We start from the raw sequence: 26422 nt of genomic DNA on the forward strand, positions 1-26422 counted from the left end.
TTATTTGACATTTGGGGGGAAAGACACTGGTGACAGGAAAGCCTAGGATCACAGTCCTTTAGTTGGTTTTGGTTTCTGTAATACAACACTCTGACCAAAAGCAACTTAGGGGAAGAAATGGTTTATCTTACATTTCCAGGTAACAGCTCATCACCCAGGAAGGGTAGGGAAGGAACTGGAGACAGAAACCTGGAGACAGGAACTGAAGGAGATGACATGGAGGAATGCCGCTTACTGGCTTGCTCAGCTTGCTTTCTTCTAAAACCCACAACCACCTGCCTAGGGTTGGTACCACCCACAGTGGGCTGAGCCCTCCTACATCAATCATTAATCAAAATAAACAATGGCCCACAAACATGCCCACAGGCCAATCTGATGGAGGTCATTCCTCATTTGAGGGTCTCTCTTCCAAGATGACTCTGGTCTCTGTAGAGTTACCAGAAACTAACCAGCACACAGGCTGAGGGAGAGACATGGGGCTTGTTCTTGCAGGCCAGGTCAAAATCAGATTCTGAGGGTGGGGGTGGGGGACTGTTCACACCTGTGCTTTTGTCTCTTCTATATAGAGATTCTCATCTGCCTCATCCCCTCACACTTTGCATACACTGCCCTCCGTGTGGCCCCCTCATCCTATCTCCACCCCACTCCTATCTGCACCTAGTAGCACTGCCTCCTCCAGGAAGTCTTCTCTGTCTCCACCCTAATGGCATGTCTCATATGCCTGCACAGCTTCCTGGGATGTCATATGCACTGTAGGTAGTGCCCTGATCCGCAGAGCCAGATTCTGAGACAGAGAGGAGCCAGAACGGGACTCAGACTGTCAATCACCGTCCAGCATGAGATATGTAATAGTCAACGTCCACTATACCAATGACATAAGTATATGAGAAGAGGGAGGGAGTCAAAGGGAGAAAAGGAAAGAAAGAAAACAAGTAAAGGAAAGAAGAAAGGAAAGGGAGAAGAAGAGAGGGAGGGAGAAACACAGGAGCATCTTTTTATGGGGTTCTTGAATGAACCCTCATGGACCATTTGCTAGGTAAGCCCTTGTCCACCCTGCACTCCAATCCCTCCCTCTGACATAGAGGAAACTGAGATACTGGGAGGTAGCCTACACACCCAAGGGTTTAGAGGAAGCAGAGCACAGGCTGGGATAGACCTCTTAGCATCCTCCCCTGTGTGCTCACATTTTGAGTGATCTCCAGGTGGAACTACAGGAACTCTGACTGGCCAGCTAGGAAAATATGGCTGTGCGTCAAGCCAGCGTGCCAGAGGGCTGAGGGAGGCCCCTCTGCTCCAACCACTGGCCAGTTCTGCAGCCTCCCTCTGAATCAGGAGCTTGGTCTGTTCCGACCAGCTTGTCCACTGTGTTCTCTACCTCGCCCGAGGCCGTCAGCATGCCGGCCTTCCTGCTACTCACCTGTCACCGCTCGTCACAGGCAATCAGAGTCAGAGGACAGTGATTAGCCCGCCTGCTTCCCACGCCCAGGTTCTGCGCTAATGGGAGCAGGAAGGCAATGTTCAGACAGACTCAGAATGGGGAGATCCTGGAACACTGCGGAAGCACAGGACAACCCAAAGTGCTCATGAGGCAGGAGGCGGGGAGAGGACAGGGCCTGACTCAGACAGTTCCTACATCCACAGTCACTTGGTTTCCCGGGACTCTCTCTAACCAGAGGCTGAGAGTACAGACCTCTTGCCTGTGCCCCGGTGAGGGAGGCCACTCCCTTCTTCAGGGCCCTGAACTGAATTATCCACCTGTATATCTATAGTTTCTCATCCAAAGCAGATACATCATAAATGCTTGTAGAGAGAATGAATAGTGGCTGGGAGGTGAGATGGGCAATGTGCGCATGCGTGCGCGCGCACACACACACACACACACACACACACACACACACACAGACACACACACACACACACACTCTTCTGAAGGTCACCTCAGGAGTCATTTCGTTTGCAGCTCCTCTAGGTCACTGTCACTCTCTGCTGGGCCCTGCATTGGGGGAGGGTTTTATGGCTTTTCTACTACCTGGATCACCATGGGTAGAAGGTAAAGAAATTAATCTAAATGCTTAGATTCTGCCAGCACATGGTGAGCATGTGTAAGACCCTGGCCACATGCAAGGCAGTGCCAAGGTGGTCTCTGCCCCCTGGAGGGCTCTCAGGGAACTGAGGAAAAGAGGCATGAGTTGCTGGTGGAGTTTACAAAGACAAGCAATCCATAAACCTGCTAGGGCTGTGAGGCATCTTGGAGCTAGGACTTTGACGACTGTTGGAGCCTAGCCACTCCAGGTGTGCAGGCACTAGGGTCAGCTTAGTGGCATTGGACTCAGTAATGTAATAGGTAGCCCTAGGGAGCCTTTGCTGCACACCAGCCCCTGTTCTCTGGCGTCCTCACAGACTAGAGAAGGTGATAATGACCACTCCCACTTTACAGGAGAGGAAACTGGAGCATGCAGAAATATGGCCTGTGAGCAGCAGAGCTGGGCTGTCAATACAGGCAGGGTGGGACCAGGTGTGCATCATCCCACTGGGACACAATACCTAGATTTGAAAAATAAACTTATTGCTACAGTATGGGCATTCCCTATGCCAATACCCATCCAGGAGACCATTGGGGGACCCCCACTGGTATAATTCATTGGCCCAGAGCCAAACCCAAGGGATGGCCCTCTATCTGCTGGGTGACATCCTGACATGTGGCTGAGGCCGTGCCGCATCTTATGTTCCAGGTCATTTTCTGGGGAACAACACTGTCATTGACGTCCTAAGACAGGCTGGGCTGGAGGTGGACCACACACCTGCTGGGCAAGCAATCCACAGGTAAGCATCAGAGTATATGGTGTCATTTTGGAGCTGGCTCGGCGACTGCTGCCTGACCGTACATACATCATGGTCACTGCCCCTGATGACCTGCTCAGGCCTAAGTGTAGAGCTGTGAAATGCACTGCTGTGAGATGGGATCTTATGGGAACAGGCTGGCCGGGCATTGTAACTAGTGGCTGCTGGACAGGATGAAGAGGCTGGTATGCAGCCTTTTTGTGATCTCCTAGTGTGGTGGGAATGGGAGCAAAATAAGGTCTTATAAGATTCTTGAGGCTCAGATACAAATAGATTGGGCAAGGGCATAAGTGACCTCAGTTATTCCCCAGAAAGTCAACGGACATCTAGACCCTAAATGAAGATGGGACCATGGGAAGAAGAGGCTACAGTTTGGTTTCTTTCCTATGTCCATCCCTACTGCGTGACCTTTTGCTGCCCCACCCATTCATGGTCCTCTGCTTCCTGCTGTACCTGCTCCATTGCCTCCTCTGGCTGTGCCCCTAGCTTCCAACTTCCCTGCCAGGAGTTGCCACTCTTCCCACAGAGCCACTCTCCCAAGCCTCTTCCTCTGTGGGTTGCTATGCTGCCCCACCCACCTGTCCCCACCCTGGAACTTCCCCCAAGGATGGGGATCAGCTCTGCCTATGTGAACATCTGCAGCACCAGCATCAGGCAATAACCAGGCTGGAGATCTCAGATCTCCTGAGTCTGTCAGCTCAGGGGTCAGGCTCCTCAAACTTATGGCCCAGCCTTTACGTAGGAACCTTCTTACCAGCCCAGAAGGACGGCCCGGTTGTGATTTCAGCCCATTCATATGATTACGTGACCCAAAGTCTGACGCAGCCATGCAGACAAGTGGTGCTGGCTGCTCACTCTGCATGGGGCTCTAGGTGCTCCTGACTCATTGTCATAGCCTGGCAAGGCAGCAACTATGAATATCCCTGCCTATCATGAACTCACTTCCAGAAGGACATTATTTGTGTGACAATCTGGGTCTGCGGTCTCCCTCATCTACTAGCCATTTCTTGTTCCCACTCTGGTCACCGGGGACTCAAGAATGACTGAAACCTTGACCCTCAGAGGAAGCTTTCTTGGGTCCCCAGAGCACAGGGCACTCCATACCATACCCGTCCCCAGGTCCATGTGACATCTATAGGAACTTGTGAACCTCAGGGTTGGGACTCCATCCCAGCCTCCCATCACTTCCCAGGAGCTGAGCCAGAAGTTTAGGGCAGGTGCATTTAAGGAATGAGGGATACAAGGTATCAAGGCATTCCTCTAGTTCCCTCCTGTTCCTCTCACATCACCCTTCTCCCCACACCCCCCGCCCAGGACCTTTTCCCTTGAAGCTCAGTGTGTGTGGCCAGGCAGGGCAGAGGAGCAGGCATTAGAAGAGGAGATCCCCTCCGCTGCCCACACAGGCTCTGCTGGAAGATTCCCAGCTTTAGTCTCCTGTACAAGGGAATGAAGAAACTGGCAGGGCGGAGGGGGATGGGGAAGCTGAGGAGGCAAGAACAATAAAAGCCATCCTTGGCCACAGGTGCTTCCTGTAGCTATCTTTTTGTCTGACTGTTTTGAATTATCTCCTCAACAGCTGCAGCATCTCCAATAGCCTGGACCCTGGGAGTCTGGAGTTGCCATGGGGGTTGGGAGAGGACGAGCTGAGCCTTTTTCTCTTCAAAGAGAGAGAGAGAGAGAGAGAGAGAGAGAGAGAGAGAGAGAGAGAAGCCCCTCACCCACTCACTGTTGGAGTGTGAGGGTGGAATGGGAGGACTGCCTTCAGTCCTGGGTGCCACCTCCCTCGCAATCTGTTTGCCTGGACACAGTTCCTAAAAGCACTCCCAACCCTCCAGGGACGATGTGCCCCCAAGAAATTCCTTTCTGGGGGGCCACAGAAAGCAAAGAATAAGAGGAAGAGTGTCTGCAGGCTGAGAGGCATAGCCTTCTTTGAGCACGAATTCCACCAACATGACTAAATGACCCTCGAGTGCCTACGTAGTCAGGTCATTTCGCTTGGTGGCCCACATCAGAGAGGTTTGGTTAGGCACCAGGCACTGTACAGGGGTCCTCACCTCACTTGCACCCATCTCATTCTGATGAAGCAGGTAGCAATATTCCTCCATCCCCTTTCTCTCCAAGAGCTACTCATCCATAATCTGGGCCGTGAGTTATAACGTAGGATGCAGCTTGTATCTTATCAGCTTTCAGGTAGAGCTCTAGTGACTTAGCCCTGCCCCACCTCCACTCAAAAGATGATCAATGGATGTCCGACGCACAGACAGCCGGATGAACTGATAACACAAGCAGCCTGAATAGCATCAACTATTCAAAGCCCTGGGCTGCCTGCTACTGCCAGACACTATTCTAAGCCCTTCAACTCTGTTTGTCTATAACCTCACAATGTCCCGGGTTGCGGGGGACGGGGGTGGTGGTGCAGACCATCCAACCCCTGTCTTATGTGTCCAGCAGGAGCCTGGGTTTTGTCGGGTACTTTCCCAGAAAGCTTGGGCCCCATCAAGCACAAAACCAGAAGTGCATGCTAGGGCAGAAAAGGGTGAAGCATGGGGCCAAAGGAGCTCAGGGTTCCAAATTGCCCCCCCAGCCCCCAGTCAAGCCAACCGGCAACAAAGTCCCAGCCTGGGTGAGTTGGTGGCTGCAGTCACAGAGGCTTGCTCACTCAGAGCTTCCAAACTGAGAGAGGCAGAGACAGGAGCCCAGTTTTGTCTGGTTTGGTGGACACAATGGCTGTGGCAGCTCTAGGTAACCCAGCAGCACATGGCTGACTAACCAGTAGCCAAGCTTTGGGGAGTCCAGCAATAAATTCTTCGGGGGAGAAAGGAACCCTTCTTTCCCCCAGAATAAATGACGAATATCAAACAGATGATGCTGGACCATATATTTTGTGTGAAACCAAGACTTATAAACCTTGGGCAGTGGGAGGGGTTTTGGGGGTGAATGAATTTGATTCGCTGGGGTTAGAGGAGCCAGGGCTACTTCATTTACATGGAACAACACAACCTGTCATAAGAAGGAGAAAGCAGTACTTACTTATCCTATGGGTGGGGGAAGAACTCCAGGTATGGTCAAAGGTCATTGGGTGAAAGGCAAGATACCAAGACATCTCCTTAGCATGGGATGGGTGCTGCCAAGAATGCCCAGGTGCACACTGAATGGGTATCTTATTAGGAAATACAGGTCGGGCCTATAATTTTCCCTGAGGGCTATGTGATGCTCCTTAGAGGATCTAAGGGCAGATCAGGCAGAGAGGGAGCCCAGCTAAGAAAGGGAGTCTGTCACCTTGTACCAAGCTCAGAGGCTATCTGGAAATGCCAGACTTTGACCTTAATAGTAGAGTCCCACATACCCCCACTTAACAGAAGAGACTGAGGCACAGCAAAATTAGATGACTCGCCTGGAGTCCCTATGCCAGAGGTCCTCCTGAATGAAACCTTGATCGAGATCAAGGATGTGCATAGACCTCCTTTTCCAGCCAGCCCCTCCCTCCTTGTGCTCTCTTACACCTGTCTCCTCCATATGCTCACGTTGTCCTCCTCAGCAGTGTGGCCACCTGATGCTCCGTGTGTTTTACTCTGTCTCCCGCTTTAGGGCATAAGCTGTAGTGGGGCATCTGTTTGGGTCATTGCTGATACTTAATGTCTTAGAAGAATCCTAGCTATGGACTAAAAGATGAAAGGACGAATCAATGTTCTGCGTCTCTGTAACAGAAAATGGTTGCCCTGGGCCCCTCCAGCCCAGCCTAGCAGGGCCCCTCTGGCATTTCCCTTGCCTTGAAGGCATCCCCTCTGCGTCCCCTTCACACACATGGCACACTCACATGCTCTTCCTCTTTGCAGTCCTGCTGCTGAGAGCCCAACTCCCCCTCCTGAGGGCACCTCTCCTGCCAGCCCAGCTCCAGCAACCCCAGCTGCGGCAGTCCCAGAAGCAACCTCGGCGACCCCCACCACCCCTCCTGAGGAGGAGGATCCAGTCCTGTCCCCACATCTCCTGCTCCCAGACAGCCTCAGCCAGCTGGAGGAGTTCGGAAGGCAGAAGTGGCGCAAGAGACTAAACAAACACCAGAGGCCGAGGCAGTTCAACGACCTGTGGGTCCGGATTGAGGACAGGTGAGCAGGGAAGAGACAGGCTGTGTAGGAGCTCACCGTTGCCTCCACTAGAGCTTAGTGCACTGCCACAGGCTCTGCTCTGAACAAGGGATCGTGGGGGGACAGAAGTGTCAGTGGAAACTTAGAGGCAGGCTCTTCCCTGGCTCCCAAGGATCTCCATAAGTATCTTTTGGGGTGTATAGAGCATGTTTACATCAAGCAGTTTGAAAGTGCCACGAGCCTGTAATGCTGACACATGAAGATAAGTTCAAAGCCAGCCTGGGCGATGAATGAGAGTCGACCTTAAAATAAAAAGTAGAAAGAAGTCTGAGGATGTAGCATCATGATCTAGTGCCTGCCTAGAGTGCACGGGGCCCTGGCCTCAACCTCCAGCAATTAGCTAATAGATTAAAATTAAAACAAAGGAATGGGCCCTTCCTCTGCTGCCACTAATGAGTCAGCCATGCCTGGCCTGCACCTGATTCATGTGTCCCACAGACTAGAAGGAAGGCAGGAGCAAACGCAGCAGGCTGGATATGTCAGAAAGTGTAGAATCCCTGTGCTGGAAAAGTTTGAGCAGTGTCACTGTAGCAGGAGACTCTGGAGGGGCCCCTACCCTGTGAGAGAAAGGAGTACCAGGCAATGGGTGCTGAGGCTTAGAAGTGTTACTGTGGGCATGCTATAAGCAGGCAGGTTCAGGGCACATTCTAAGGTGCTGGGGACATTCTCTCTCTCTCTCTCTCTCTCTCTCTCTCTCTCTCTCTCTCTCTCTCTCTCTCTCTCTCTCTCTCTCTCTCTCTCCATATGTTCCTCCTGTCACATGCTGCCTCAGCTTATCACCAAGGCTCTCATTGTTCCAGTATTCTGTTTACCCTCCTCCCCCCCCCCCCCAGTTTCTCTCTGGAGCGCTCTCCCTAAGTCAGTCAGTCAGTCATGTAGCAGAAATCTTTTCATACAGTGAATAGTGTCACTAGGGAATGTCTCAGGAAGGGAACAGAGTCCTCCCCACTGTCGTAGGGAATCCTGGGTCTGATGTTTAGACAGTGAGACCTCAGAACCCAGACTCCTAGTCTGGATCATAATGCCATCCATAATTTTCCTCCATCCTAGACAATATCACCTTGGGTACTTCTTAAATAAGCAATCCTTCAGCCCTGCACTGACCTCATGCATGGTAGTCGCCAGGGCCGAGGCCTGAGAAGGTGTTTGCTCCAGAAAGTTCTAAGCAGCTCTGGGAAGCTCTGGCCCAACTGTACATTTATGAATCTGAACCAACGTCTGGAACTAAGGGGCTTGTCCCTGGCCACCCAGAGAACCAGAAACTGACTGCTGCCTTCCACTCCCTGACTCTTCTTACAGCCAGATGGCTGAGTTAGTGACAAAAGATTGATGTAGCCCTGGTCTCATCACAAAGAGCATGGCGTGCACTATCATAAAAAGACCACTAATGAGTAGGCACAAAAGCCACGGAGACTTCAAGTGTCAGTGTCAGAGCGCCTCCCGTGGGCCACTAGGGAATATACTTCGGCAACGTCTCATCGGTCCTGCCTCCCACTGCAGAGGCATCACTGTGGCTATATTGCCTGAGACACACTAAAACCAGATGCCCAGCATGGGCTTACCATACCTAACTGGCTGCAGGCGCCTAGAGTTTTAGAGAGCTTCATCTTTCAGTTGTGGGCAAGCTTGCAGGATACCAGCAGTCCACTAGAAGCTCCAAATAGTCTGGTTACTCAAAGACCTGGTCAGTGGAGGAATCCAAGTCACGGGTAACAGGAAGCTAGGCTGTCAGCTCCAGCAATGAGCCCCCAGCCCCTAACTGTGTCTGAAAGGGGAACGCAGACAAACGACACTGGACAGTTTCCTTTTCACAACACGGGACCTGGAATACAATCCCTGGCTTCAGGGAAAGAAAGCAGCTTTTCTTTGGCAGAGGGGAGCCTCCTCCACCCCATCAGGTAAAACTGTGGTTGGCTGACGCACCTCTGCCTGCTCAGGCTGGAAAAGAAGGCTCCACCAAAGAGCAGCTTGTTGAAATTTCTCACTACTTCTTGGGAAGGCACAGGCTCTGTGGTCCCCAGAAAGCCCAAGCCCAAGGCACAGGCTCCCACACTCAAAAGGACTCACTCCACCTTCCCAGAGTCCCCAAGTCTCCAGTACTCTGAGAGAGAGAGAGCAAGGGACAGGATAGGTGTCATTTATAGCCCCGAACCATCTTTCTTAGAGTCTTGCTTTTATACTGCTCCTCACTTTGTTCCTGAATCCAGCTGGAGCTAGCCCTCCACCCCTGCTCTTTTCGCCCATCTTCTGCCTCCATTCTCACAGCAGGACCCCTGAGGCTCCTCCAGTCTCTGGTCTTGCCTTGCCCATCTCATTGATCGGTGGCAATCCTGCAGCGGTCCCTGTACCCGCAGGGAGGCTTGTCTGCCTCAGGGCTCTCACCTCCATTGGGTCCTTACCAAGCTATGTGCAGCCATAGGCTGTCCCCTCCATCAAATTATACTTCTTCTCTCTGCTTAGGGTGGCATGCCAGCGGGCCTTTGTGAAGCCCCCACATGCCACTTAGCATCTGTCATGGTAGTCTTATCAAGAGTCACAGAAAGCAGGCCTGTTCCGCAAGGGTGGAATTCCAGTCATCAAGATCAGTAAACTTGCTGAGGTGCAGACTCAGGACTGTCATTCAAGTCTAACTCTGCGGTTCATATTTGCCCATCACCACCTAAGTGTTCTTCTCATTGTCACCTGGCCAAGCTCTCCTACCTGCCCTAGCCGCCCATGGGAGGCCTGCTCTTGTCACCAATGCCCACAGTACATCTCTTTGCCTTTGTTTCTAGTCTGAGGAATCGTGGGCGCAGACCTGATTTGAACCCCTCCAGGTCACCCCAGGCCTCACTATCAGGGGAAGAGTCTTTGAGCCTAAGGAGGAGGGAATCAAGGATGCAGACTGTGAGTGACTGGCTAGGACACCACCTGGAGCCTACTTGGCCTCCCTTCGCCCCTCATTACCCTGGGGGATGTAAACACAGTGGAGGAAGTTTAGAGTAGCAGCAGCCTGTGGCAGGATGATTTATGGGGGCCCGTGGAAAGGGCTGAGTGTGTCCACAGAGGGATGCGTGGCAGCGGAGCAGTCTCAGGAATCCCTTGCCTCCGAACACCAGATAAAGGTAGGCAACCGGGAGAGGTGTGACGGGGGCAAGCCAGGACAGAGACCATTCTTGTAAAATGTGGGCCTGTGGCAATCCTAGAGTGACTCCTGCTCCATTAGGGCCTTGACTAGTTTCTGGAGGTTATGCCAACTGGTGTCCTCCATGTGCTCACATCTTTAAGCACACAAGTGTGTGTGTGTGTGTGTGTGTGTGTGTGTGTGTGTGTGTGTGTGTGTGTGTGTGTGTGTGTGTGAAAGAGAGGAGAGAGGTAAGGAGGGAGGAGCAATAAAGAGGCACAGTGACAGTGCCTGGCACATTTGAGTTGGAAGCATGTTGAGCATGCATGGGTGTAAAAATGACAGTACCTTCAGACTGCTAGGCATTGGCCAAAGCCAAATGCAGAGGTGAGCACCATCAGTCTGTGACGGTCGCAGGACCTTTGCGAGTGCCACTAGGCAAGAACAGGCCATCCAAGGTGCATGTGTCAAAGCCCCCAAAGATAGGAGGAGACATGGTACTCCTCCAGAAGGGCTCTGTGTACCTCTTGTCCCCTGACCTTCCTGATCAAGTTACTCCTCTCTCATTCTTCACAATGTGGGGTGGTCCAGGGTAGCTAAAGTGTCCTTGCGAGGCCAGAATCCCCACCTAAAGTGGGTGGTGCCCCTTGAGGATTGGAAAATTAAGTCATTCGAACATTTTTTTTTAATATTCTGAAAGAATCAGGCAGGGTAGTGTTGTAATCCCACCCCACAGCATTACAGAAGATGCCTGTGAAGCTGACATCAGCTCTACAGTGACCCTGGGGTGGCTGCTGCTAATGTTGTTACTTCCAGAGTCGCTGGTCTGAGGTGTCTCAAGCTCAATAGTCCCAAAAGGCTGCTACTCGAGGCCATCAGCCATTAATGAGCCATTGACTGGGGGGCTGTGAAACACTGCCCCCAACTTAGCAAAGACATGTTGGGTACCCACATGCCACCCATTACTGTGGATTAGTACTAGTGGAGGACAGTGACAGGTATCCTCCAAAATGGTGTCACTGAAAAAGCTCTGGAGCCTCAGCTCTATAAAACCCTGGCAATTCCCATCTATAGGCCCATTTTTCACCTCAGGATGGAAAGTTCCTTCCACTTTTGGCCCACTATGAAGCTCTTAGCAACCATCAGATGGCTAGCCCACAGTCTGCAAGGCTGAGGGAAGAGCGAAGGCCTTCCTACAGAAGGAGATCACGGCACAAAATGTGAAGGCCGACAGGCCCCAGGTACTGGGCGGAGGCAGGGAAAAAGCAGCAGGCAAGCTGGGCTAGATGGGTCTTTGCCTACATCTAATTTCTTGGCCCAAAGGCACCAAAGTCCAGTTGAGAATCACAAGTTCTCCTCCAACTGATGGCATGGAGGATCCTATCATACAAGCCCTGCATTCTCCAAGGCTGGTGCCCCTGCATCTCTCTGAGGGGCACCAAGGAAGTAGTCAGAGGCTGGTCCTCTTCACTCACCACCCTCCATCACTTCCTGAAACTCTGCTTATGCCACACGAAAGTCCAGGCTTTGGCAAGGGGCCTTTCATCTTTGGTTGTCAATGAGTAAAAAGTACACTTGTGCCCCTAGTTAGCCACTGGCTCCTCGTGTTACAAGAAAATCAACATCCGTGATGCCCAGTGTCAAGCCCTGGAGGGCTCCTGCAGACCCCTAGTGCCAGAATTCATCCCTGCTCTAGGAAACCCCCCCCCCCCCCGGGAAGAGGTGGCCACTTACAGTGCCTGCTAGGCACTAGCCTCCTGGGTCTGTGTTTTCCCTCGGATTCTTGCCTGTGATCTTACTTCTGGCTTTTACTGCTGGGAAGGAGTTCAAAGTCCCTGAGTCCATTCTTGCCCCTTTGCTGTATAGATTGGGAAACTGAGGCCTAGAAAACTGTAAAGGCCCAAAATCACAGATCAAGCCAAGGACACAGCCCAGAACTCTGCCTTCCAGCCAGCCAGAGGGGCCTTCCCGCACTTGGGGTCCTGTTGTCTCAGAGCAGACTTGCCCCCCGCCCCCAGTGCCAGCCATCTGCAGAGCCTGGGAATGTGCAGTGTGTTTAGTTTGGCCTCTAGGCCGTTGTGCCATGAGACAGTTTTCCCCAACATGAGCCTGAAAGGGGGTGGGGACCTGGATTAGGCCAACTTTGTGAGCAGAGTAAGCTAGGGAAGAAGGGGGGGTTGCACTCAGAGGGGCTCGTCCCCCTCCCCAGTCCCACTTCATTTTCCTGGGACTCTTTCCAAGCAATATAAAACCCCACTTGGGCTCCAAGGAAGAGTTTTTGTATTTAGTTTTCAAAGTGTGAAAGAAAATGCCTATAGGTGCCTTGTGAGACACAATTCCCATTTGGTCTCCCCAACCCCCCACCCCCACCCCAGGGAAGGGCAGCCTGAGCCATGACTCCAGCTACCTCACAGGGCACCTAGCCCAATGCCTCAAGGTCAACTCTCAGAACCTCTCAACTACCCAGCCTTGGCACACAACTGCACCTAGGTGTGGTCGTGTGTGTGTGTGTGTGTGTGTGTGTGTGTGTGTGTGTGTGTGTGGTGTTGGAGGCTGAGGTAAAGACCTCTACTAGGCAGTGACTGAAACCAAGAAAGCTCAGTCTACTGCTGGAACCTCCACATCAGTGTTCAAGGTCTTACCAAGAAACAGTGCGCTTCACTAATGCTCACAGTTCTCACTATGGAAGCAGGCGGCCCCAGTGCATCTCACCTTGTTAAGAATGCTCATCTCCTTCAAGATCAATAGAAACAGAAATATGGCATAGGCATAGCCCTGAGCATGGTGACTGCCTGTGCTTATAAATATATCGTAAATTAGTCAAAGAAGCAGAGACACAAAAAAGTAGTAGTAGTAATAGTAATAGTAATAATAATAATAATTAATAATAACAATAATAATAATAATAATAATAATAATAATAATAATAATAATAATAATAATAATAAACTAAAGCCTTCTCATACCTCCCAGGGCCAGGCATTGTTCTAAGACTCCTCAGAGAGAAAGCTGTTCTTCAGCTCTCATAGAGCATCTGCCCACTACAAATGACAGTGAGGCTAGTGGGTAGTGTTTTATGTGAGCCTTGGCTCTTGAAGGTAACAGGGCAGATCATAGGCCTTTGAGGGGAGGAAGAGTGAGGCAAGTCTCTAGAGGTGAGAGGGACGACCAGAGCAAGACAGTGGGTGTGATGGGAAGGAGATTAGTAAACCAGGCCAGTATAGTGAGCTCATGACAAGCATGGCAGGTCCCATGTGGTTGAAGGCCAGCATGGCAGGAAACAAAGCCCACTGGGTTCTGTGAGCTAAAATGTACTGTGGAAGTCCCCTGCCTCACCCCTGTTTTGCATACTTACTCTATAGGGGTGCCTGCATCTCTGAGAGAGACAACAGTCTTTTGGCTCCTGCCCCACGGGTGTACAAACCGACTTTGCCCCAGAACCTGGCTACCTGGTAGCCTCTTTGAGGCCCCCTTGGTGAAAGGGGATAAAGCCCCATTGTGAAGGTTTATTGTGAGGATGGAAATCCCATTTGAATAGCTGGCGTGGGAGATGTTCTACCCCTGGCAGACAGGATGATGTGGTGATAATTAAGGTGTGTATATTCGGCCACCTTCAGAAACCTTGGAGGGGACAACAGGGGGTAGAGCACCTGTAGGCAGGTGGAAGCTATGCTCTCAGGGCTCCAGAACTATCTACTCCATGGCTTCGCAATTGTTCCTGCCTGGGACCTGCCCTCGGGCTTGGTCACAGGTGAGCCCAGCCTGTCCTTGGAGTTATGCTGAGCTGGCTGTGGGGTTCTAGACTATTCCCCTTTCCAAAGCTATCTGCTAAAGACAGAGCTGAACCCCAAGATCTTCTTTCTAGGAGGAGGCTGCTGACGACTGCTATGTTTCCTTTTTCCAGCACCACTATCTCCCCACCTCCGCTGCCTCTCCAGCCTACCCCCAGCTCCGGGACCACCAAGCCCTTGGTCAAGTCCTCACATCAACTCCAGCAACAGGACCCCGAGGGGCCTACCAGCAGCTCAGCGCCTACACTGGGACTCCTCCCTGCCTTCGCTGCCACCATTGTCGCCCCCTTCCTACTACACACCCTTGGGCCTTCCTGACCTCTGCCGTCCTTGCAGAAAAGCCAGAGAAACCACAGGAGTCTGTGGCCATGCTCACCATCTGACACCACCTCAGAGGGTGCTGCCACCTCAAGGCAGTTCACAGAGGACAGGGACCTTAGAACACTAGAGCTTTACTGTACCCAAGTTACATCTTCTTTTTTGTAGAAGGTCTTAATTTCCCATAGTGCTATGGGACTCTTTTGTAAAAATATGTGTCCATATTAAAAGAGAAAATGTATTTATTCTATCGATAAAACTATTTTTATGTAGCCTATGTTATAGTCCCTAAATTAGCCCCAACACCAACCCAGGGAAGGAGACCAGGTTCCCATGACCTCTGTGACCTGTATGGACTGTGGCTTTGAATTGGCCTCAAGCCTTAGTCAGGCTTGGGTCTCCTACTATAAGGTACTTCTGAGGGCAGGCAGAAAGGCAGCCCCAACTATTGTGAAGCTGGATTTCAGAGCCAGAGGCATGGTGGCCAACCACCAACCCCATCCCTGGATGGGTCCAGGCCCCGGAGGGACAATTTAAGAAAAAAAGAAAAAGAAAAAAAGAAAAGAATGCTGCTATTTTGAAGTCGTGAGTGTCTGTGGACAAGCTCCCGGTGAGTTTTTTCATCAAAGTGGGAAATTGTTGCTGAGGGAGGTAAACCGAGTCCCATGGTCAGATGGCAACACTGAGACCCAAGAAGTGAACGGGGCTACCCAAGGTCACAAAGCAAGTGGGTGATCTATGTTCCAGTGGCACTGATCCAGCTTTTATTCAACAAGGGCTGGTACACCACAGTGAAGTGAAGTGAGCTGGACAGGAGGACACGAGTGGGCACAGGACATTTTTAGGGGTACAGGAGCCACCAATTGTGGTTAAAAATAACAGTGGCAAAGAGGGCTGCAGAAGCCTGCAGCAGGGTGCCCTCTGTGAGATGTGAGGAACCCCCATTTCAATGATAAGACTGAACCCCCAAAAGAGTGAAAAGAATCCACCCAAGCTTTAACACCACCACCTCATCAGTGTGATACAAAAACTATCCTTGTCTCATGGACTGTGTTGTACTCCTGTTCTTTCTATTTGGCAAAGCACCAAGGGAGACAGATTTCCCAAACTGGAACCTTCCCAGGCTTCCTTTGGCTGACAAGGAGTCAGGTTCACCAGCTCCCCCTGCTGGTTCCTACAGCCAGGGGGCTCTGGCAGGATGATCATGCCAGTGTGGGCAGGCAGGGAGTTGAGGCATAGAGAGACTTAGCCTTTTGTCCCCAGGTGCTGACTGAGGACACAGTGGGCCAAAGTGGACTGAATCTCAGCCCTAAGCTCAAAACTAGACTTGTGGCTCATTAATTATTTAAGGAGCCCTACATCCTGAGAGCAGGAAAGAGCCCTCACCTGTCAACGAGAGTAAGAGTAAGGCTAAGATCCAGAAAGAGGAGAGACTTCGCCAAGGTGGCACAGCTGGGGCGGGCATGTTGACTCCGGTCCTGTTCTCTCACCTCACTGCACATGGGTTTCCCTGGCAGGCTTGATGGCGCCTGGTTGGCTGCAGCACCGCCATGCTTAGGTTGGCAAGCGTCTCCCTTCTGAGATGGCAGGGTTCTGGGCAGCTCACTGGATAGTCAGGGGTCCCACAGGCATCCTGGCAGGCAGCAGAATTCTTTCCACCTCTACCCCCACTGGACAGGTTTAAGCTTGAGACCTGGCAAGATTCTAGAACTGTGTCTCACAGGGTCCTGCCAGCCCCGTGGGCACCACATTGTAAACTGAACTTGACCTCAACCAAGACTGGAGTCAGTTTATCCTTGGCCAAAAAAAAAAAAAATGTGACTTCCTATTGCAGAGTGAGAAGGGGCTTAACTGACTTTTAAAGCAGGCTCAAAAGTTAGACATCAAACGGATCGCGCAGAACGCTATTGGGATGAGATAAGTGTAAAGGAATTGGAAACACACTGGCCAGATTCCCCTATTTGGGGCAGAGTATGGCATGAGATGTATGGAGATCAAGCTTGAGGTTAATTAAAGATGAAGCATTTGGGGAAACAGTCCAGGCACCTGACCGTGTGCCCAGACCTGTGCCAGGCGTGGGGCCAAGATGGTGAATTAATGCAGCATGTAATCACTGTGAAAGCACAGTGCCAGGGTTACACACATGGGATGGATTGTACCCACCCTTCTGAGCCCAGAAGAGTTCACCATTAAGATGGGACAAGTGGGGCCATCCTGAATTACTGCTGTCCTGGCCCCAACTTCAGGCCACATGTCTTTCCAGGCCCCTTCTTAAGGAAGATTGGAAGGGAAGAAAGTGTTCCAAACTCTCTTCCTCAGCCACACTTTAAAGTCTTCAAAGACAGTGTGCCAGGCTTGGTAGCATATGTCTGTAATGCCTGTACTTGGGAGCCTGAGGCAAAAAGCATTATAAGTTTGTGGCCCAGACTAGAATACATAGTGGGTTCTAGAACAGCTTGAGCTACATAGACAGGCCTTATATGAAAAAATGGTGGAAGGAAGGAAGGAAGGAAGGAAGGAAGGAAAGAAGGAAAGGCTAGACCAGCAGATCAACAAATTTCCAGCTTGTTGTGGGCATAGAAAAGAGAGCCACTGTTGGTCAGACATCTAAGGCCAAAGTCTTTTGGCCCCTGGAGATCTCTTATCAATCTAGGGTTTGAGCAAGTAACAAACTCAACTTGCTGGCCTACATCTTAGGAGACCTTGGGCACAAAAATTAAAATGTATGAGCCGGGAGTGGTGGCGCATGCCTTTAATCCCAGCACTCGGGAGGCAGAGGCAGGCGGATCGCTGTGAGTTCGAGGCCAGCCTGGACTACAAAGCGAGTCCAGGACAGCCAAGGCTACACAGAGAGACCCTGTCTCGAAAAATAAAAATAAAAAATAAAAAATAAAATAAAATGTATGGCTATGCCACTTAAACTTCTTGCCCTGCTCTGGAGATGCACCAGTAGCCTATCAGCAGTCTCTCAGACTTCATATTCTGTCTAGCTGGACTCATAAAACATAGAGCCCTGTTCCCTTGAGAGTCCCACAAGTATTTTTAGGACTTTTCATTTTGACTCGGAGGCAGACAGAAAGATGGAAGGCCTGAGGCCCAGCTGATTAAGTGACCAGAACGTGGTGAGGGTGAAAGAAAAAGGAACTGCAATTACCAATCCCCAGGGTCAAAGCTACAGAGTCTGCAATGCGTGCACTGAGAATGACTCAAAACACTCATCTCGCACTGAAAAAAAAAAAACCCTAGTATACCCTCCTCACATGGTGTGTGGTGACCTGCTGTTTCTTGCCCTCTCATCTAGACTTGGGTCAGCCTGGGAGCTCAGGTACTTTGTGCCACCACTCAGCCCAGTGCCACTGTCGCAACGGATCCCAAATAAGAGAACTGCTACCCAAAGGGAGCTCTTTTAAAAAGATAATATTCTATGCAACACTTGTAGCTTCAATGACATCCTAGGTGGAAAACAAAAACAAAGCCAAAACCAGAGCTGGAGTAGTGAGAACCGTGAGCTAAGGACCAGGCCCTCTACTTGGCATTCGAGACAGTCCATGACCAGGTCAGCTGACCTTGCTGGTCATGTCTCATCCCTCCCACCCTGGGCCTGACAGATGGAATCCTATCTGTTATTTCTAGGATAGACACAGTGTTATATACATGCTGCTCCCTCGCTGAAGCTCCCTTCCTGTTCCCCAGCCATTTATCCTGTGAGGATAACGCAGGTGGCACTTGCTCCAGGATGCCCCCATAGGGCGGGCCCTTTGTGCTTTCCCAGTACCCATTACCACACCCACATTCCAGAATTAGGGCTGTTTAGATATGAATTTCTTCCTTATTGGGAATACAAGCAACTCGATGGGGTGGGTCCTGTGTTGTCAGTCTTTTATGTCCTTCAGCACAAAGGTGATCCTCTGTAGCTGCCTGAGAGGGACAAGGGAGGGAAAAGAGGGTGGAGCTAGGAAGGGTGAAAGACAGCCTTGGTTCTCTATTTGGGGACAGCTTCCACCTCCCCTGGCTGGTAAAGGACAGCATCTGAGGGCAGAGTTCTGCCTGGGTGGGGACAGAGAATTTAGCGTAAAGGCCCCAACATGCAGTGGCTAAAGATGAGGTAGCCAGCTGGAAGTCTTGGCAAAGGGCTGGTGTAAATGACATGAAGGTCCCCCCCCCCCCACACCCCCCCCCCCCCGTCCTGGCTCTATAAGGCTCAAGTTCTTTAAACATTGTTCTTTTTCCAAAAATTCATCTAGGCAGCCAAAAATATCACCCTGGCTGGCTGTCTAAGCCTGTAGATTCAGTACTCAGTCAAGCTGGTCTACACCCCTCCCCCATTCCTCCACAGCCCAGCCAGGCCTGCTATGAACTGGCAGAAACTTCTGCTGCCCTCGGGCAAAGGACCTCTTGGGGAGGAGATGGCTGGGTTGAAAGCCTGCCCATGGCTCCAGCCCAGAGCCACTTCTTTGTCTCTGCCCAGCCCCAGGGGAGGAAAGTCAGAGCGTATAAGGGCCCTTGGGACCAGTTCTGGCCCTTCCGAGGGAATGTCAGCTCCTCACCTCCTGTCTCCAAAGGCATTCTGGGATCTTCCCCTCTAGAGGTGCCTGAGTTTTCTCTTTGCTTCCTGACCTTGGGTGAGCCCCTGCCCATCTTTGAGCCTCTCTTTCCTCACAGAGATAGTTTTCCTGGGGCCAGGAAGGAAATTTTGTGTATAGTCTTGGGTATCCTTGAAGGTGAGCTTCCCCAGGCCAGTTTTCCATATAGGCCCCCTCACAGGCCTCCGTGATTGGAGCACGTGACAGACAAGGAAATATAACTTAAAGGTTCTCCCCTGCCTGAGACCTGTCTCGGGGAAATGTGATTCTGAATGGGATCCAAGTCGCAGGTGCCTAGTGTGAGAGATCAAGGACTCTCAGCTTGGAGTCTCTCTGGTTGCCAAGCTGGGTGGGCATGCTCTCCGCTAAAGATGTGGGGGGGGCCAGTTCTAAGCCTCAGATGTGTTGGATATTCCACTGTGCCTCACTGTACCCCAAGCTGGCTTCAGCTCTTGCCATACTTGTGGTGTTCTTTATCACCTCTTACCCCACCCCGCCCTTGAATTGTCATGAAGAGTTCTTTAAGAATATAATAGAGGACAAAGAAAGATGCTATTAATGTTATTTTGCCAAAAAAAATATTTTTGTAGCATAATATATTAATAAAAGATATTATGAACTTGACCCTGGTGTTTCCATTTACTTCTCCGTTGACCTTCTGCAGGGAACGTTTGGAGAGTTCCCTGCCTCGTGAGGGCCAGAGCCTATGACCGGGTGGCATGGAGAATGTGAATGACCCCATTTTTCATGCACAGATTCGAGTGTGGGCTGAACGGGTGGCTTGAGCAGGGTAGGTGCAGAGGACGGGCACCAAGAGAGACGCTACAAGCAGAGGGAGCGTCCTGTGGCTTGGAGCAAGAGTTATGCAGCTGTGTCTTACACTGCTGGGACCTGGGCTCTGCTAAGTCTTTCTCTCACCAGGGTTGTTACTGCTTCTCACTTTCCACACTTCTCTGCTTCTCCTTGGCTCAGGCCTACTGGGAAGTTGCTGCCAGCCACACCCATGTCCTCTTAGGCTACTCTCTCCTTTACAGCCAAAGTGAGCTCTGCAAACCACAAGAATGACCATGTCTCTCCCTGCTTTGAACACTTTGCAATGCCTCCCCAGCAGCCCCTGCTTATGTTTCAAGCTAGAAAACCATTTCTCTGTGGTCCCTCTCTCAGGAGACAATGCTCCATAGTCATCGCCTGTGCCTTCTGCTTACTGGCACTGTCCACCTTGTCTTAGCACGTGTGTTACCAGTGATGCCAGGCTCCCTGCGTCTCCATGTCTCACCTGTTTATCCTTGGGCTCTTGTGCATTCTAAATGCCTCAGCTCCAGCAGTGTCTGTCCCAAGAAAACCTCCCAACCCCTCCCACCTTGCTAGTTATTTGTTCCCACCACTCTCTACCTCACAGACTGCTGAGATGGGATTGTTGGCGTGTTCTGTCTTCTTGGCATCTCTGTGTAGTCACCTCCGAGCACAGTGGCTGGTAGCTGCCACATACACAGACACTGTCTGTAGTGGGGGCGTGAGGAAGAATGATGGAGTCTGCGAAAAGGAGAGAAAGAAAGAAAAGAGAGGCGGGTGGGTACCAAACAAGGCACATCTCCTCAAGTTTTACCATGGAAAGTCTCCCAGAACTTAGGGACAAAGAAGATATCCATTAAAAAGTTGAAAGTCATGGGCTGGAGAGATGGCTCAGTCAGTAAAGTGCTTAACATGTAAGTATGACGACCTAAGTTCAACCCCTAGAGCCCATGTTTTGTCTTGTTTTGTTTTGTTTTGTTTTTTTAAAGCCAGGCATGGTGGCACACATCTGTAGTCCCAGTGCTGAGGGCAGACAGGTTCCCAGGCTCACTGGCCAACCAGCACAGCCTACTTGCTGAGCCCTGGACCAATATCTGCTGAAGGGGTGGGCCTATGTCTAAGGCCTGGATATTAATGCGACAATTAGTATACCAGGCAATGTGACTCTAGAACATTTTATCCACAGAGCTTCTACACCTTAGCACCATTATAAAGACGAAGTAACTGAGCTACCCAACTGAGAACACAGTGTGTTATACCCAGAACCCACAGTCAGGCCCCAAGCCAATCTCTTTACTCTCATTTTGCTATTCTGAGGGACAAGGGACCATGGCTGAAAAGTGGGAAGGGCGAATGTTGGCACCCACACTCTACAGACTGAGTGGCTGAAGTCAGGATCCCATGAGGCTAAACATGTCCTGGAATCCACCAGAATTTTGTTGTGTCTAACAACTGGGTGTAGACACGCGAAGGGAGAAGCCCTGCCCTGTTCCCAGCCCCTCCGGAGTCTTCTGGGGGTGACATCAGTGGTGTGGGAATTCTGATTCCTGCTTTGGACCCAACCCTATGCTCTGCACTCTCTCTCTCCCTCCCTCCCTCCCTCCCTCTCTCCTCCTCCTCCTTCTTTCTCTTTCTCTCTCTGTCTCTCTGTCTCTGTCTCTCTCTCTCTCTCTCTCTCTCTTCCCTCTCTCTCCCCTCCTCTCTCTCTCTCTCTCTCTCTCTCTCTCTCTCTCTCTCTCACACACACACACACACACACACACACACACACACACACACACACACGAGCCTTGCTTAGTTCAAGTACTCCCTGAAGAAAGCTGTGACCCAGAAATACTATATGATGGAAAACTTAGAAAGAAAAAGGACTCCTTCAGGCACCAGCCATACTGCTCTCCATATGGCAACAGGTGACAAGTGGGGATAACCGGTGCTTGTGCCTAATATTCTGTATGCTTTGCTCTCCCCACCAGGAAACCCTGCCCAGACCCTCCTGTCCTGAGCTAATAACCATTAGAATAGAGGATGCCACCATCTCGTTAATGCAGCCCCAGGCATTAACAAGTTCGTGATTGACCCATGGAGGAAGCTCAGGAGTGAAGGGGAGACCTTCCTAGGACCCATGCCCCCTGGGAAATAGTCCTCCAGGAGAGAAAGTGTGTGAATCAGGGCTAGGGTCTCTCCATGGAGAAGGAAGCTCTACTTCAGGCTAACTAGTCTCTCCCTCCTTCCCTCCTGACATCTATCCCCTGCCTCCTGACATCTCATGCTTGTGTCCTCGCTCCTTGCCCACCATGTCAAGTCCTGTGGGACCCCTCCCCCTCACTCAGAACATCTGCGGTTTGACAGTCTATCCTAGCACACCACCATCACATAGTGTCCTAAAGCAAGCCACTTCCTGGGATGAAGTCCTCAGACCCCGACTTTCAGTTCTAGCTGGACCTTGGTCTGCTTTATGGCCTCAGACAGGCTCCGGTCATCTCTGGGTAGGTCAAATCATATTCACAAAATATTTTTCAGAAAGAATACCTTCTCTGGAAGACTGTCTCCATTAGGATTTGGGTTGGAAGAAAAAAAGTTTCTCCCATCTCTCTCCCATCTCTAAGGAGGTGGAAAGAAGACATTTTGTATGACCAGCAAAATAATCCTGTTTCATTCCTGACAAAGAGGAAACTAGATTAAAGAGGCAAAAGGAAGAGTATGCTGATATTCAGTTTTCTGTTGCCATAACAAACACCTGAGATTAATCAATTTATAAAGCAAAAAGGTTTGGAGGCTTCAGTCCATTCCGCTGCTTTGAGCCTGTGGCATGATGGCCGTCACAGCAGAAGCACAGAACAGCTCACCTCATGGCTGAGAAGCAAGATGAAGAGAATAAAGCCAGGCCCAATGATTGTCCCTTAAAGGGCCCAAACATCTCCTGCCAGGTCCTACCTCTTAAATTCCCACTACTTTCCAACACAGCTAGGGATCAAGTCTTTAACGTGTGGTCCTTTTGGGGGACACTTAAGAACTGAAGTAAGGGGCTGGAGAGATGGCTCAGAGGTTAAGAGCACTATCTGTTCTTCCAAAGGTCTGGAGTTCAATTCTCAGCAACCACGTGGTGGCTCACAACCATCTATAATGAGATCTGTTTCCCTCTTCTGGTGTGCAGGCATACATACAGGCAGAACATTGTATAAATAATAAAAATCAATACATCTTTTTAAAAAAAAGGAACTGAGGTATAGAAAAACTCAAGGAGCCAAGAAGATAAAGACCTCAGAAAGACAAAGAACTTCTCTTTTTTTTTTTTTTTTTTTTTTTTTTTTTTTTTTTGGTTATCCCATCCCTTGTATCCTCCCATTCTTCCCTCCCTCCCATTCTCCCCTTATTCCCCTCCCCTATGACTGTTCCTGAGGGGGATTACCTCCCCCTGTATATGCTCATAGGGTATCAAGTCTCTTCTTGGTAACCTGCTGTCCTTCCTCTGAGAACTTCTCTTTCATGCTGAGAAACTCTGCAAGTATTTCCATATCTGAGCCTCACAGCCCCGCCCTTTCCAGTAGGTCTCCACTGCGAATTAAGAATGAGTGGGACAAGGGACTTATTTGGGTGACCACATAAAGTGTGGGGAGGCTCTGGGACAGGATGGGTAGGGAAGGGTTAGGGATGCAAGAGAGCCTTTTCCAGCTGCTACAGAGTCTGTCTGGGCTGTGATCAGGTGGGATGAAAGGTTGGCCCTGCAAGCCAAGTGAGCTGAGGGAGATAGGAGGCTTCAAGCTGTGCTGACTGCAGCTAGAAGGCCTCTTCCCTCTGTGCTGGAGACACTGGTGAAAGGCAGAAATCAAGCAGAACAGATAGGCTGGGCACAGGGTATGACTCTAGCTGCTGTTCACACAACCATTAATGCAAGTCAGCAGGCAGGCCACTGTTTTATGAAACTGGAAACAAATTATAAAATAAAATTTTCAGAAATTCCTTTTTTGTGTTGATTGATCATGGGCTTGGAAAGCAGTTCTTCTATCCCTCCCGTGTGTGTGTGTGTGTGTGTGTGTGTGTGTGTGTGTGTGTGTGTGTGTGTGTGTGTGTAATGTGTGTGATGTGTAATGTGTGTGATGTGTTTGGTGTGTGTATATAGTATGTTGTGTGTGTGATGTGTTTGTGCCATGTGTGTGTTACTGGTGTGTAATGTGTGTGTGTGTGTGTGTGTGTAATGTGTGTGATGTGTAATGTGTGTGATGTGTTTGGTGTGTGTATATAGTATGTTGTGTGTGTGATGTGTTTGTGCCATGTGTGTGTTACTGGTGTGTAATGTGTGTGTGTGTAATGCAGTGTATATGATGTGCTTGTGAGTGATATGTGTGTTTGTATTATGTGTTAGTCATGTGTGTGTGGTATGTGATGTATTTGTGCATTTGATGTGTCTGATGTACCTTTACCCGTTTTCTCATTTCTTTCTCCCTCATCAGTCATGAATAATGAGGAATAGCACTTGCAACCTGAAGATCAAGTTCCTGACAAGGAAGGCTGGAGCATCATGGGATATTCCTGGTGTCCCTTCCTGGCCTCCATTCACCCCCTATCTCCTTGTAACAATGGCAAGGGATGGTTGGGAGTGTAGTGTCACATAATCAGGACTTCGATCAAGGGCGGAGAAGGGAATGCAGGAAATCAGAAAAACAGAAAATAAAACAAAACCCAATCATCCTTAGGGAGGGTGACAAGGAAACAAGGACAGTGAGATCGAGTGTTAGAGAGCGGAGGAGGGGAAAGAAAGAAGCAGTGGAAGCAGCCTGGGTTGGGAAAACAGAGAAATGAAGCTAACGGATGCTCAAATAAGGAGACTGGACCACTGTGGCGTGACGGAAGGAGTAGCATATGGCAGGGTCACTGTGGCAGGAGGAATGTCAACACAGACTCAGCAAACCCAGAATCGACTGGTGCTGGACCAGAAGCCGACATGGGACTGGAGACAGCGCTCCTGAGATAGAAGGCCCTTCTGGCCAGGGAGATTTGAAATGAACCACTTCCAGGACCAGCCAGGCTTCCCAAACATTGCCAGGACAGCCACTCCCTTCATCCCCGACTAAGATCCCCTAGGTTCAGTCAGTCTTGGGCTTGCCATCAGAGTCCTTGGGTCCTAGGCTTGGCCTTGGACTAGACCTCAACTTCCCTTCTCTCAGCCTCATTTTCCCTAGTTCTATAATGGCATAATAAAAGGACTTCACCAGTAAGCAATGGTAAGATGGTGGATGGGAAAACGCCTTAGAAACAGGCTCGCTGGACCAGTTAGCTGTTGTTGCTCCCCATGTGGCTACCACACGCCTGCAGCATAGGTCAGGAAGCAACTGCAGCTGAGACTTCTGGAATATTCTGCATACAGAGTGCAGGGTTGCCAGTAGCAACCAAGGGCCTTTGCTAGTGCCGCTGAGTTAGGGCTTTGGGACACTACTCTGTGAGCAGCCAGGACCACAGCAGCTTTAGAACAGAGGAGTGACAGGTACGAAGTAAAACTGATGCCCTGGGACCAGTCTCATGCCTCTACTGAGCATCAGTGCTCACACCCTTACAGTGGGAAAATACAGCCAGAGCCCAGAGTTGCCCAGAAAGTAAAGTAGGTGCCCCAGGCTTTGGAGAGGTGAGAAATGAAGCTCACTGCTACTAATGTCAGGAAAACGGGGGGAAAGGAGGAGAAAAGTTTTTATTGGGCTTCCTGCCTTAGGCCTGGTCACAGAAACAAAATGACCCATACATCCCAGAGACCCTTCCGGTGCCCCACTGGGATCCCCAAGAGGAATGGATCTGCCAAGGCCTTTCAGCTCCTTTCTTCTCTGGATCGCCCCACATGAGACAGACCCCCACAGGTTTCTGAGGGTGCTAAGGCTTAGAAGGTGACATTGGCTTCCCTATGTTCAGAAGCTGCCACCAAAGAGCAACACTACTTAGGCTGTGACCTTGAGCTCTAAACAGGTGACCTGAGAAGCAAGGTTAAAAAGTTGGGTGTGGAGAGGCAGGCTGTCCCCACTACCTCATTGTCCAGAGAATGGCCAATGAAGAGGAAGTTTACCTGTGGCTCTACACATTTACAGTGCGGGCAGGAATTCCAAGGTCCTTAGGCTCCTCTTCCGGCCTTGGCACACTGTGGCTTACCTAAATACAGAGCAGTGGGTCAAGTTCTGCTGAGCGTCACAAACCTGCCCTTCAGAACCTGAGGCAAGCGCTCAGGAGGCAGAGGCAGGCGGATCACTGTGAGTTCAAGGCCAGCCTGGTCTACAAAGCGAGTCCAGAACAGTTAAGGCTACACAAAGAGACTCTGCCTCAAAAAACAAAACAAAACAAAACAAAAAAACAAAACAAAACAACAAAAACAGAACCTGAGGCAAAGGAGCACCAAGTCCCATGCCCCACCGGAGCTGAGAGTTGGGAGCACATAGCTATGTTCAGAGGTGGCCTCTCTGCTGTGTTCTCAGACAAAGAAATGTCACCTGTGTTTCCAGAGACTCCAGCCGATGCTGGGGGCAGACAGTGCTGAATGTACCTCCCGCCTCGAGGGCCAGAGGGTCCTCTGTGGAGTGTGGGAGCAGGGACACTGTGGAGTGTGCGCATGCATCCTCTGCCTCCTTGCTGTCCTCCTCCTCATGGATCCCTCCATGGGCCTCTAAAGCCTCCCAGGTAATACCACCAATCACATGTTCCACCTCTTCCTATAAACCAGGCTCCAGACACACACAGCTACGGGCACTCCCTGAACACACTTCTGCTGTCCCGGCTCCATCTTCCAGTCCCACTGTCCCCTCCAGCATGCTGCCCATTCTCCCTACTTTCAAACTGAATGATTTCTTCTTGCTGCTCAAGGCCTAGCTAAAT

At 50.6% G+C, this 26422-nt stretch overlaps 1 protein-coding gene across 1 annotated transcript in view; it reads left to right on the top strand.

The window, feature by feature from the left end:
- Trabd2b (TraB domain containing 2B) overlaps positions 1 to 14639 on the top strand; it is a 199368-nt gene extending 184729 nt beyond the window's left edge. The window contains exons 5-7 of the mRNA XM_051171130.1: positions 2733 to 2823; positions 6678 to 6947; positions 13994 to 14639. Coding sequence (XP_051027087.1) covers positions 2733 to 2823; positions 6678 to 6947; positions 13994 to 14198 — 566 coding nt within the window. The 3' untranslated portion in view covers positions 14199 to 14639. The remainder of the gene's footprint in view (positions 1 to 2732; positions 2824 to 6677; positions 6948 to 13993) is intronic.
- The last annotated feature ends 11783 nt before the right edge of the window (positions 14640 to 26422 follow it).

The sequence above is a fragment of the Acomys russatus genome, chromosome 29 (genome assembly GCF_903995435.1).
Source record: "Acomys russatus chromosome 29, mAcoRus1.1, whole genome shotgun sequence".
Taxonomy (NCBI): domain Eukaryota; kingdom Metazoa; phylum Chordata; class Mammalia; order Rodentia; family Muridae; genus Acomys; species Acomys russatus.